This window comes from Acyrthosiphon pisum, chromosome X (assembly GCF_005508785.2).
Source record: "Acyrthosiphon pisum isolate AL4f chromosome X, pea_aphid_22Mar2018_4r6ur, whole genome shotgun sequence".
Lineage (NCBI taxonomy): Eukaryota > Metazoa > Arthropoda > Insecta > Hemiptera > Aphididae > Acyrthosiphon > Acyrthosiphon pisum.
The window spans coordinates 51,853,969-51,868,654 of record NC_042493.1 but is presented as its reverse complement, the minus strand read 5'-3'; the positions used below and the strand labels follow the sequence as shown (position 1 = coordinate 51,868,654).

General features: G+C 31.6%; 1 protein-coding gene across 1 annotated transcript; it reads left to right on the top strand.

Annotated features, from left to right (window-relative positions):
• The first annotated feature begins 6,567 nt into the window (after positions 1-6,567).
• Positions 6,568-9,845, top strand: LOC100166505 (cilia- and flagella-associated protein 52-like). The gene is made up of 2 exons (XM_001948869.5): positions 6,568-8,467; positions 9,220-9,845. The coding sequence occupies exons 1-2, from the start codon at positions 6,670-6,672 to the stop codon at positions 9,663-9,665; spliced, it is 2,244 nt and encodes a 747-aa protein (XP_001948904.2). The 5' UTR covers positions 6,568-6,669; the 3' UTR covers positions 9,666-9,845.
• The last annotated feature ends 4,841 nt before the right edge of the window (positions 9,846-14,686 follow it).

The window sequence follows — 14,686 nt, the reverse complement described above, 5'->3', positions numbered from 1 at the left end:
TTTTTTCTATGCGTTTGTGTTTATTCATCTGATTTTAGTACGGTTAGGTTAGGTTAGGATTTTGTATTAATTGATTATATCAATCCACCATAGGTAGAATACGACAAACTTGGTATAACTTTGATACTTTAGAGTTAAATCATACATTAACGATTAACGTACATACAGCATGGGGTCCGCGATCTACCGCAGGTAGATTGCCTACCTGCCAATGTATTGCTGCGAATCAGAATTTTTATTAGATTAGATTTTATCAGAATTTCTAATTTTTATTACCTTGTATTAAATTAAAAACTTATATATATTTTAAAATAAAAATTAATTTTAAAATTTTACGAATTTTGTTCAAATTTGAACTTAACGATTATACAAAAGAATAGTGCCATTTTGTTTTTAATCTTTTTAAATTGTTAGGTTCCTATAATAATATAAAAACATGCGGGAACTTTTATTACATTTTAGGTTTGATCGGAGCGATGAATTTATTGATTTTACAATTATGTGTGTTTTTTTCTGTGTCTGCGGGTACACGATAAGTAAGTAGTCGAAATAATGTTTCAATTTTCAACTTCAGCATATTTTCCGATGGGAAAGTGAATCTAGTTGGTGAATTGGAAAGGTCAAAATTTAAAATTCTCAGTAGTTTTCAAAAGCACTGGAAAAAACAAAAAATGGAAATTTTTACGCAAAATCAGTGCGTTTGGATTTTGGTTTTTGGTGTAGGTAACTTTTAAAAAAATTACCGTAGATAGGTACGTAGAATTTTCACTGAATGTTTATATTAACATTTTATAATCACTTTAAAATTGTCATATTTTGACTCATTTTGAGCTATTTATACAATTATATGCATAGGTATGACCGGACTTTAGTTTTGTTTTAATTATTGTCGATAAAATTGGGTGTATAAATTACAAATACTTTAATTTTTAGGCATTTCTCTGCACGGTGCCTGATTTTATAGTCTTATAAAATTATACTATGACCACCTTAAGAATTTAGATAGATACCTACATCATTTATTAATAGCGATTCAATCAAGGCTTGCAAACGTTATGATTATAACGTTATATTTGGCAAAAAAACGATTGAAATTTGTAAACGTAGTTATAACGGAAAGCGATAATCAAAAATAATTAAATACCGCAAAACAATAAATAACGATTAACAAAATGTATTATATAATGTCATTTAACAAAACATAACGCAAAACTTAATTTATAGAATATCATTAAACGAAAAATAACGTAAAACGAAATAATTTAAAATCCATTTATTTAAAATTTATATTTGTTTCGTAGAAATATTTATTTCGTGCATATGGTCATTATAATTTATTATATTATGTTCCGTATCCGGTCTATTAGGTACTTGTCTAACCGCATTTGTTATTATTAATAAATTTAATAGGTATTAACACTATTCTAAATAACGATAAACGCAAAACTTGGATAACGTTTTAATTCTGAATAACAATAAATGTAAAAATTGTGTCATGTTTTAATTATTGTAAATAAGTAATAAATGTAAATAATATAAAACAGAATTTTTTTTAAATGCAAGCCCTACATTCAATTGATTGTTGGCATCATATTAGGTGGCAGGTCGTTTGGAAGCAGTAATTTTTACATGTATTACGTGTATTCACGTATCAGTGCTTGATTGGGAATATTAAATGCAAAAGTGAATAAAAAAATGTACCTGAATAACATATTTTGCTTATTTTTGTCATGTGAAATATATGAAATCAACGAAAGCCCATTTAACGTTATACCTATAACGTGATCTGATAATAGTCATAACAATTCATATTCCTCCCCTTTTCGAAAAAGCTGAGTACACCACTGATGTATACTCCAATGGTATTTTTATTCGTTAGATTCGCGTAGGTCTCTAGGTGAATATTTACTAGGTATTGTATAATATGCTATATTATTTTTAACAAAGGTGATCATATTGTGAAATACGTAGGTATTATGACGTTTGTTAATTTGTTATAAAAATTTAACGATACGAACTTAAATAAAGATAAACCATACATGTGATGTAATTGTAATTTTACAATGTTACACTTTTATAATATAAATAATAATAAAAAAAAATATGTACAGTGAAACCTCTATTAATGGACACCTCTCAATAGTGGACCCTTCCCAATAGTGGACACTTCTAAATTCCCCGTCAAAAATGTATGTGCATAATAGGCGTTATAACCTCTTAATAGTGGACACTCCCAATAGTGGACGTGGACACAATAAACTGGTACCAAATTAAAAATTACCTCTCATAAATGGACACAATACATGTACATATCGAAAACGTTTAAGTAATAAGTAATTGAGGACTATATTTCTATAGATAATAATATCCTTACAGAAGACAATACATTAATAATATCATATATAGTCAATTGTAATCTAGACAATTTGAGTGAAAAGAAACCGAACAACCCGAAGAAGAAGAAGAAAAATACGAGTCGATATACAATGTAACGTTTGAAGAAGTTTGGGAAATAATAAATAATTTAAAAAGATATTTTAAAAATACAGAACAAAAAAAATTACAGATTTTTTTAATTGTACATAATCATTAAACATTTTTATAAGCATTTTTATACATACTCATTTTTTAATACATACATACATACAATATACATATAATATAATAAATAATGAATTAATAATCCAATGTATATGTCCATGTGCAGTGTATAACCAATTCCCTATAGTGTCTCCCTATAGTGGACATTTAGTAATTTCTCGCAAATGTCCACTAAGTAGAGTTTTTCTCAATAGTGGACAACTCTCTATAGTGGACATTTTTTAATTCCCCGTGGCTGTCCACTATATAGAGGTTTCACTGTATAGTTGTGTCAAATTTACACAAGTCAACTGATTCTTGCATCGAAATTATCGCGTCAAAATAACGTACCTATATACCTACTCTACATATATATAGATAACTGTCTTATTGTCTTAAGGTTATATGAGGCCTAGGGCACATTATATTTCGGGGCCTTTAAAATATAGGCACATACATTATTATGATACGTACATGGTACATATTTTAATACATATTATTATTAGGTAGCTATAAAATATGGAAGTGAAACTTGGGTAATATAAATCTCACTGGTTTTTATGATATTTTATTATATTTAAGGGATTTACGAGATTTTTCTAATTATTATATTTAACATACCTACTTATAACTTGCTTGTAAATTAAAATATCGTAAACAAATTTATAAGAAAATACAGATTACGTTCTTACAAGGCCATATCCAAAAATATTAATTAATAATTTTTTTTTTTTTGGGGGGGGGGTCCAAAACATGAATATTGTAATTTTATTGAATTTAGGTTTTGATATTTGGTTAAAAATAAAACATATTAAAGACATTTCTGGTCCAGATCCCCTGGACCCCTCTCAGATACGGACTTGCGTTCTTACATTTATGTTTAATAATATGTGACTTCACTCTAGTATTAAAGGTTATTATACACAATTGGAACTTGTGAACACATATTTTCTATCTTAGACGTTTGTAAGACAGACACCAGGACAAAACACTTGTGGGTGTGAAAACCTCTTAAGTAGTCTTAATTAAATATTTGGAAACTTTCAAATGTATACCTATACAATGTGTATTTAATTTATTAAATTAAAAATCATAATAATGTTTCAAATTATTAAACTTTAGTCATAACTCATAACTCATAAACTAAGATGGTTTTAACTTTTATTATAGTTCAAAATTTATCTGTAATATACAGTAGTTGCCACAGACAACGAATAGATGGCGCGTGAGTATTGGTATTTTAAATTATCCACACGGATCAACAAAGCTATTTATTCTGACGTAAGTACTGTTGAAGTCTGTAACCTGTTAAATATTTTTATAGCTTTATTTAACCAATTTGTAGGAAGTAAACAATACACTCAGTATAATTAGTTATACAAGATTGCACACACTGTAATTTAAGTATAGTTATATGTTTATAAGGGATGAATAACAATTTATAAAAATGCCTAGGCTAATAGTTACTTCATATACAAATACAAATTTACTTTAAACGCTTGGACGTTAATCTAAATTACCTAATGCCAGTTTTGAGTTAGGCAAATAATACATACATTAAGTTAAAATATCAAATATTAATAGTATTTCATAGTATAATAATAATAGTATCTACAATAAAAATTCTAACAATGAATAAGATATCAATATCCATTTTTTTAGATTCTGAGTGAAACGATGAATGTATTGATTTTACAATGATGTGTGTTTTTTTTATTTTTTATTATTTTATTATTTTTTTTATTTTTGTATCTGTCATCACCTTTTATGATAGTAAAAATGCTTAGATTTTCTTCAACAGTATCTTTTCTGATAGGAAAGTGAATCTAGTTGGTACTTTGAGGGGTAAAAATGGCAACGTTGCAGAGTTTTTTATGCTCAATCGTGTTGGTTTTCTTTTGTATTTTAATTTCCTTTGATACGCCGACAACTTATGCTCAATTGTGTCTCAGCCTCGCATAACAATGCCCGAATTTCCTACTTTGCCAGTAACATATTATATAAAATTATATATATATATAATTATATAAATGAATGTTTGTGTGTAGATTAGACCTCTGGGAAGAAGACACCCTAATTTAAAAATGGTTAAATTTGTTTTTTTTATTCATCTAATATTAGTACGGTTAGGTTAGGTTAGGATTTTATATTAATTGATTATATTAATCCACCATAGGTAGAATACGACAAATCTAGTATAACTTTGATACTTTAGAGTTAAATCATACACTTACGTACAAACAGCACGGGGTCCGCGATCTACCGCAGATAGTTTTCCTACCTGATAATATACTGCTGCGAATCAGAATTTTTATTCCGGGCAACAGAAAAATTAAGATACATTTTGAGCACCATACACCGAATATTAAATTACGAATTGAACAAAGTTTGAGTCATATAGAGTTGGTACATTTAACGAGCAACGAAGTGCACTGGATCAGCTAGTATACCATAATATTAATATAAATATAAAAATAATATTAAAAACCATTTTAAGTGAATAGGTATTATATATTATAACTTGAGAATTTTGTATTGAATTTTTTTTTTATTTTTAATGCATTTTTTTAAAGATTTTTAGTGCATTAAATTCACAACCCTGATGATAACATTAGCTTGTGAGTATTTACGAAATGCCTTTCTTCTTCCTTCTCCGCTTAGACGATTTATTGAAAACCATTGTTACCATCACGCAACCGCACTCTATCTGTTTTTTGTATGCCACATCAAGAGTCACGATATCTTCTATATTGTGTTCTATGTCATGGGCTATAGGAAACGACATCCAACTATTAGTCCAAGTTCCAGAGTCTTCCTAAATCCTAATGATCGTTGTTCGTTTTATTTTCTATTTAAACACCTGTTTTATTAATTTCACGACCACCAGCTCTCCAAACATGTCCAAACCATTCTAGAAATTCGCTTTTTAAACACTATAGAATACTTGGGCAGTAATGTAGATTCTGCGGGTTTTGAATTGTTGTATAGTGTGAGCCTAAATCTCAGAGTTATATTTTGGGCCACTTATATTTCGCAGTACGTTTCTTTCGAAAGTAATCACTGATCAGTCGTATACTATTTTCTTAAGTCAGTGACTAGGTTTTCTTATGTATATAACTACTGGTCACAAAAAAAAAACGGTATACGAGTGTCTTCGAATTTATTGTGCGATAATGATTTTTATTACGGAGTTTCATAATACTGTGTAACAATGCAATATCACTTACTGGATTTTATTTTTCGTTAATCTCTTCCTGCACGTCCTTCCTTCTGTTATGATAACAACGTATAGGTAAAACTTAACTTTTTCAAAGATTTTATTATATAATTTTAGAGATTATTCTTGATAAATATATAGTATTTTCCTTGTATATATTTACACAAAAAGATTTGCTTGCTTCTTGTTTTATTTATGATTTCATCTATCGTCTCTCATATTATCACCATCAGCGTATGCCAATATTACAAGTTTTTCACATATTTTCATCTTTTGTCCTTCATATACAGTTTTTAGATTAATAAAACGCTGAAATACCTATTTATTTGTAGTGTAAGTTGAACACGTCAATTAGTTTAAGATTAATGACATACCGATACCTACCTCTATACTATTAGGTATGTAATTTAAATGTTAACTTACTTTGAGCATGTTATATATTCCTACCATACCCATTTAGTTTAAAAAAATGTGCATTGAGTGGCATTAATACACGAAACTTGATGTGGTCTTATTATAATAGCATTACGCTATATATTTATTCTTGAAATAATATAGCTTTTACATTTTATTCTTACATAAATGCATGTTCAAACTTTTTAATTTCACATATTTAACTCTCGACAAGGCTAATATAATCCGTTACCCAAAACACATATTATTCTCGTAGGAACATAGAAAATAAATTATTATTATTTTTTTTATTATTTATTTATTTTAAATATTTTAGCTGCCATAGATTTATAAACATCGAATAACATGTACATTTATACGTTTACGGCACTAAACCACAATACAATACAATTTAACAAAACAATTGATACAATTATATCATACACACGTGTTTGTTTGTTTTTGAATAGTTTTAGGAGATGGAAGAAATTAACGTGAAGGACTTGGAATTGAAGTCACTGATCGGATTCGACGGAAATCCGTTGAATGGTCTAATATTGCATCCAGACGGGGTCCATCTGATTTATCCGCTCGGCACCAACGTTACGACGTACAATTGGTCGACTAAGGTGCAGCGGTTCTTTGTAGGCCTGACCAACATCATATCAGCGGTGACGGTATCCAGCACTGGGAAATACGTTGCCGCTGGTCAGGTGAACTATATGGGTTTCAGATCACCGATCATAATATGGGATTTCCAAACCGGTGAGGTGGTGACCAACTATGAGTCGCACATGGTGCGCGTCGAGTCGGTGGCGTTCTCTTGCTGCGAACAGTACTTGATATCGCTGGGAGGCATTGACGACGGCTCCATCATAGTGTACGAGATTGAAGAGAAAGAGGTGCTGTGCGGCTCGTCGTCAGTGAAGTCGACTGCTGGAATATCGACCGTGCTCAAAGCGGTGAACTCGCGCAACAGATGCTTCGTGATGGCCGGCGACAACATTCTGCGGCTGTGGACGTTGAACAGGGAGCAGAGAAACCTGCAAGGGTTGGACACGTCGTTTGCCAAGATCAAGCGGAAGATCCTGTGCACCGAGATTGACCGCCTAGACGAGTACGCGTATTGCGGCACCAGCACCGGGGACGTGCTCAAGATCAAGCTGAACTTTCCGGCAGACCTAGCTGTGCAGAAGCCGTCTACGTCGCCAACGTTGGTAGGCTGCTTCGCCAAATACCCAAAACCGGGCAAGAAGCAGCCACCCGGGATAACTGTTGAACTGTATAGCAGGGGCGTAACGTCACTGCGCCTTTACGGAAACGACGGCACTATGATCGTGGGATCAGGGAACGGAGTCGTGGAACTGGTGCGGCAAAAGGTGCAGCTCAAGCAGCAGAAGAAGCATTACAAGAAGGTGGAGACGCGGCTGGCCGCGCCCACACACCCACTGCTGGTGACTGTCTTGTCAGCGAACGTCGAGTCGACCGTGACCAGCATACAGCTGATGGAAAATCATACAGTACTGGTGGGCACAATCAACTGCGAGCTGTTCACCGTAAGCGTGGCTACGTTTGCAGTGACCCGCATGTTCACGTGCCACACGTCTGCGGTTTTCGACCTTGCGTTCCCACGTGACTACAGCAAGGTGTTCGCGACCGCCAGCAAGAACGATGTGCGCGTCTGGTCGGTGGACACGCTCCAGGAACTACTACGGGTCACCGTCCCGAACTGCTCGTGTTCCGGCGTACTGTTCTCACACGACGGCTCCCAGATCATCAGCTCCTGGAACGACGGCCGCATTCGGTCGTTCACGCCGGAATCTGGCCGGCTGCTGTACACCATACACAACTGCCACAACAACGGCGTGTCGGCTATAGCCATATGCAAGGACGGCATGAAGCTGGTGAGTGGCGGCGGCGATGGGCAGGTGCGCGTGTGGCAGGTGAATGGCACCAATGGCACCCTGATCGCGGTGCTCAAGGAGCACAAGGGTGCGGTGACGTCCATCGACCTGCACCGACTGGGCCATGAGGCGATCACGTCCAGTGCGGACGGCACGTGTATCGTGTGGGACATTGTCCGGTACACGCGGCTGACGATAATGTTTTCGTCAACGGTGTTTACAAGTGCCATGTACCACCCAAACAGCGCCCAGCTGCTGACGAGTGGTACCAACCGGTACGTCGGATTCTGGGAGGCGCTCGATGGGTCATTGATCCGGGAGATCGAGGGGTCCGCCGTGGCCGCGATCAATTCGCTGGACATTACGCCTACAGGTTCGTTCACCGTCCACCATCGCCAGGGCGATTACTATTTTAGCAACGAATTAATAACCCCCCACGGCTCAGGTTTTTTTCCTCAAGTTAGTCTAGGGGAGTCGTTGGTTGTATGATAACATATGCGAAATAAAAATTGGGGGATCAAAACATCGTATGGAAACCAAAAAAAGTGAATTAGCTATAGGTGCAACTATAGGGTAAAATTGTGTTCTTTCGTTTCACATACCATGTAAATCAATTTATTTTAATTTAGCGATTAAATCGTTAAAAATGTTAAAATACATTTTTTGGAAAAAACGCACTAACAGTTTCACTAATAGGTTAAATTTAATAAAGTGTTGCAGATTATTTTATACCTACTAATATCCGTATTAGGTACATTGTAATAAATGCACACGAATGCGATCCACTTTAGTTTTTAATTTTTTGCTTACAGATAGGTATGTTGTTCCACAGAAAATCAAAATCTTAATTTGAGAAATTTGTTCTAAATTTTTATATTTTTATAAAAAATATAATAACAACAATTTAAAAAATACGATATCTAATGCTAAAACAATATTTATAAAAATCTTTTTCTTCAAATTTGAATTTTATTAAACTATTGTTTATAAGCCAACATAATATCTATGTTAGATACTTGGAAGTGGTGATTTGGGACTTTTGGGACGGACTAAGTACACTCATAATGATTTTATAATATTAAAAAAATTACATTCTTACTATACTATGGTTCATCTGTCCCACAGGCAAGTACTTCGTGACCGGAAGTTCGGACCAGACAGTAAAGGTTTGGCTGTACAACGAGGGCGTTCCCACGCACGTGGGCGTAGGCCACGCGGGTGTCGTAACTAACGTGAGGGTGAGTCCGGACGGCCAGTATTTGGTAAGCACGAGTGTGGACGGAGGCATATTCTTGTGGTGTTTCCCACACGACCCCGACACCCCGCCGCCTAGTAGCCGGTGTTCGGCAGTCAGTGGCGTGAGCGCGGGTGAACAGCAGACGATTCGTTCGCGGCAGCTGTCACTGAAGAAGTCGATGTCGGTCAAGAAAGAGAACATCTCCGACATATCGTCGGGGCAGAAGGTCATTTCGGTGTTGGAGGACGGTGGGGCCGCCGGTGACGGGGACGCAGCAAAGGCTGGTGGCAGCGGTGGCCCAAGAATTTGCAAATCGTCGTCGTCCATCCGATGACGGGCCAACTGCAGCGTCTTAACGGCATCTCGAGAGGCAATGTTGATTTTAGTTCCACAACCATTTCAGTGTCACATCATGTTGTCATACTGCTAAGTTTCCCTTTTCCCATCACCATGAACCAGTGAACGGATCTTCCGGTTCACTCTTTGTGAAATATTACGAGTGTTATGATTGCAACTCAGCTTTCATTTCTTAGCAATCGCATTTTTTTCTTCGTGAGATCAAACTACAACCTACCTATTGTATTATATAATAGCAATATTTTGTTGTGGCATATAGCCGACTAAATAATGTACATATAAAGAAAATTGACTAATATCACTGAGAGAGAAAGAGTCTCGGGCCACCATTATTAGAAAAATATAGTATACGAAGCCCATCTATACTCATATAAATAGTGAGAGTGAGAGAAGTTTAACAATAATTTTAGAAAACGATAGAATACACTTTAGGTCTTATCATATGCACATTACACAGGTATTGGCTATCTCTTTTTAACAATGTTGGCACTAGGAAACATGCCAATATAATATGACGGGGGATAGAGGACGCACAGTCCAAATATTCACATTTCTATAGGTTTTATAATAGCGAGCAACTTTCATATTATATACAGTCATAAAATAGGGGTATATAGTGGATAATACCTTCAAGGCTTCAACAGATACCCACATTAATCAAATACACTGTATTCAACATAGCTATCGATAAAATCTATTTGTCATTCCTTAAAAATTAAAATCAATTATTAATTCCTCTCAAAAGTAAGAAATTATCATTGTTATATTATAATTAAGTTTAAGTGATTAAGAGTATGTGGAACTCGTTTTAGAGATAATTTTATTAATAATATAATCAACATAATAAATAATAATACTTATTAAGGAGATCTGGAGAAGATTCAAACAAATACACAGGTTTATAGGTAATAATTAATAAATAGTTAGCACATATAATTACATTTTACATATAATTATTATTAATTATAATACCTACCGATTTAACATAGGTAATCGGATTTTTTCAATTTAATTGTATGTTAATGTGTTTTATAAATATACAATACAATTACAAAATTCTATTAGATACAAAAATAAAATTACTGTAATTAAATTAGTAATAATTATAAGCTGAACACTAATAACAGTAAACAAAAATATTTTAGTTCACAAAATCGAGCTAAACTGTAATATATTAAAATTTCTAATAATATAATATTATTATATTCTCTGTATTTGTTTTTTGAAATTAGATTTTGTAGACAAAGTCTGTTGCCTTGAATATTTTACTTTGTTCGAAAAGGTTAACTTATAGAAAAACAAATTAAAAAATGATTCAGTAATACACAGTAACTACACACTACTTTTCAATAAGATCAATGATTCAATTCACTTAATTATAGAAGTAACATTTAAAACTACACAAATCATAGACATTTTTTTTTGAAACGATTACACTCAATATAGTTTGATAATATTATGTAGTGTAGATTGACGTATAAGTGTGGTACTTTACGCACGCCATATGTGTTCTGTAAATATATTATTCTATAAGTGAACCAGCTGTTGAAAAATGTCCAGAATAATTTTCAATTGTATTATTTGGATAGTTTTTATTGCAAATAAAAAACGCACAGCCCAGAAGCGAATGATGATGAATCTGAACCATTGCATTATTCAGTCTTCGATTCGAAAGAGCATCGGTAAACACAACTCTATGACTTATGAGTATCATCATCAAACCCGCCGTTGAAATAACATCCATGACAAATTCTGTTCCACGCAGCTTTACATTTACGTTCCATTAAGTAAAAAAAATAAAAAAATGTGAAACTCTGTGGCTTGCACGTCTGAACAAACTTTTTTCCAATAATCTCACAAAAAAAATAAATAAACAAAGCAAATACGAGTAGTTACTGGGAAAGTGATAACGGGTAAATTTATTTCAACTTGATTTTTCTATTTTAAAATAACTCGAATATATCATTTGTACAATACTTATAATAGGTAATATAATATTATGCATAGCACCTACCATAAAATATAACGTCTTATTTTATAGTAAATAATAATTATAAATAAATATTATGAATGTGCACTAATAGCTAATAACTAATAATACGTTTAATACAAAAATGTAGTCATAATTTCATTGCTTTAACGTGTATTTTGTTGCTTATAAATTATAATATATAATATAATTAATACTTTTATTATGACGGGAAACTAAACTTATTTTAATTTTTATGTAACTATTAAAGTTATCATTGATTATAATTCATATATTCATATTCTATACTATTCTATAGAATCAAATTCTAGTAGAAATATTTTTTATTTTCTCAATTCAGATGTATGGATTTTTTAAAACGCCTAAGGTTTTATAATATTAGTATTATACATTTCCTTCATATTCCTAGAATTCATTGGAAATTTGTTCAACTTAAAGTTATGTTTTACAGCACGTAAGTAAGTACTCATCATATACGCTACATTATTCTGGTTCTGGTGACTGAATTTTTGATATAAAGTAGCTACACAATAAGCTATATATCAAGTCTTATGACCTTATTTGAATTTAATTTAATATATTTTTGTCTCTCATTTTTACGTTGACATTTTTTCCGCCTATTTATTTTGTATTCAATTTCATTTACTTTAGGTATGCCTTTATAAAACACGACAAAGTTTAGTAGATACCTAACCTTATACTTGTTGTTATTATATTTACATAGTGTGTTGTATTCGTAAAACTATTTATGATAAAATTATTATTGTGTTCATGATTAAGCTCTTCTTTTTTTAATATTCTTCTTTTTCTTCTTTTTTAAAGAATATATAACGTCCAGAGTTCACAGTTAATTATTGAACATACAGTGTATCATTTTCGGTTTTAACTATTCAATAACCTAACCGATTTTGAAAAGATTTATACTACAAATAATATTTTTAAAATCCATTCATTAACATTTTATGATATAGGTAATGTTTAATGAGTTAATGTAATTAATTATCACATCCAAAAAAATAAAGAATGATGATTAAATATTTGAAGCATTTGTATGAAAAAGTTGTATTAATGCGTGAGTCCTTAAAGCCTAAAACTCTAAACTTAATTAAAAAATCACTACAAAAAATAATGACTTGTCATTTTTAGAGCTTATTTTTATTGTTATCTCCAAGGACGCCCACAGACAGGATTAGTTTGGTTGATAGATTTAACATACTTTTAATGTCAATATAAGTCATAAGTTGATTGCCACTTCCACCATGTTAATTAAAAATCTTTACACACCAATAACCAATATTATAACACAAGACGTATTTTCATTATAACTTAAAATGTGTTGAAAAGTTTTAACAAATTGAACATTATGAATATTTTTTTAAATTATTGATTTAGTATATACCTATCACTTTTCAGTTTTTAATTAGTTAAATGTTAAGATTACACCAAATTGTCCAATAAGCACTGACTTTAATGAGAGGTTAGAATTTCAAAGTAAAATATCGATAATTTCTTATATTTCCTCTACAAAAACTTCTTAATTTTCATATAGGTAAATACGTTACTGTTTTATTTATTACGAGAATTAAATTAGTAGTCTTTGATTAGTTACGTTTACTAACGCATTGTTTAATTAGTAAAAAAAAATGCATAATTAAGCTTAGAATAACACGTTATAATTATTATATTTTTATAGTATTTGTAATATTAATTTCAATCATGAAAAAAATGTCGATCTCATCATTCTTCGTAAATTTACATATTTTATAGAAATTACTGTAAATTAACGTGGACTTTAGTTTTTGAACATACCCATAACAATTTTCAGCAAAAATGGTCAATACACTATACTTTTACATAAATAATAATGAAAAAATAATTCTATTAGACTATTTAAGAAAAGTATATAGGAGTATACAATATCATGTACAATTCACGAGAAATTAATTGAATGGTTGTACACTGGAAACTTTGTACAGATGCTAAAAATATTTTTCCAGGTTATAAAAATGTATTCTTAGATGTCACCGGTTAACGTTTTCTGGTTTCATTTATATTAAATAGTTTTTAATTTTAATATTAAAATTAGTAATAGCGATTTCATTTAAGTTTTGACACGGAAATTCATATAATTTTTTTTTATTGATTTATACATATACATTCAGCTTCAATCAGTTGCAATGTAATTTATAATTTGAACTTTTACTACTTTTTAAATTTCAGCAAAATGAGCAACATTTAATTATTTAAAAATGGGTATAAAACCCTTCGTATTCCTTCGACCTTTTATTGTACGTTTTTTCTTACGTTTTACGAAACTATAATGAGAAAATCAAAAAATAATCTTTTGAAAGTTCCAACTAGATAAAATTTCCAATCGTTAGATACTTGAAACTTTTAATAAACTCTGTTACTAGAAAAATGACAAGAGACAAAAATAACTAACTATTCAAAACTAAAAACAAAAGTTTAGAAATAATTAAAAAAATGATTTAGAACAATAATTATATAATATTTATATAGTTTCATGATCCAATTACATTATATACATAATATCCTCAATAATTAATTATTAAAAAGTGGGGCAGTGTGTATATCGCTCTGTTGTACAGATTTTTTGATAAAGGTAGACAAACTTATGAGAAATATTGTATTACATTTTCATATCTTAGATTAAAAAAAAAAATATATAAATTTCGAACTCAAAATAATTTGCACAGTTTTGTGAATTTTACGTATTCTGTCAATATTTGAATGATTATAAAAAAAAATTGTGATTATGGATTTTTAATATTTTTCATCTGTCTTTAAAACACTATATTAAGAGCCTTCTATTAATTTTTCAAGCTTTTCGTATCATAAAATAAACCTTAAGGGGGCTGGCGGGGGCTTCAGTCTTCAGTCAATGAAAAAAAGTGACTTTTAGACCAATAAGCTAGACAAAACTGGAACAATTTGGTTTGGCAGATTTTAATTTTGAAAACGGATTATGAGTGATTAACAAGTTTACT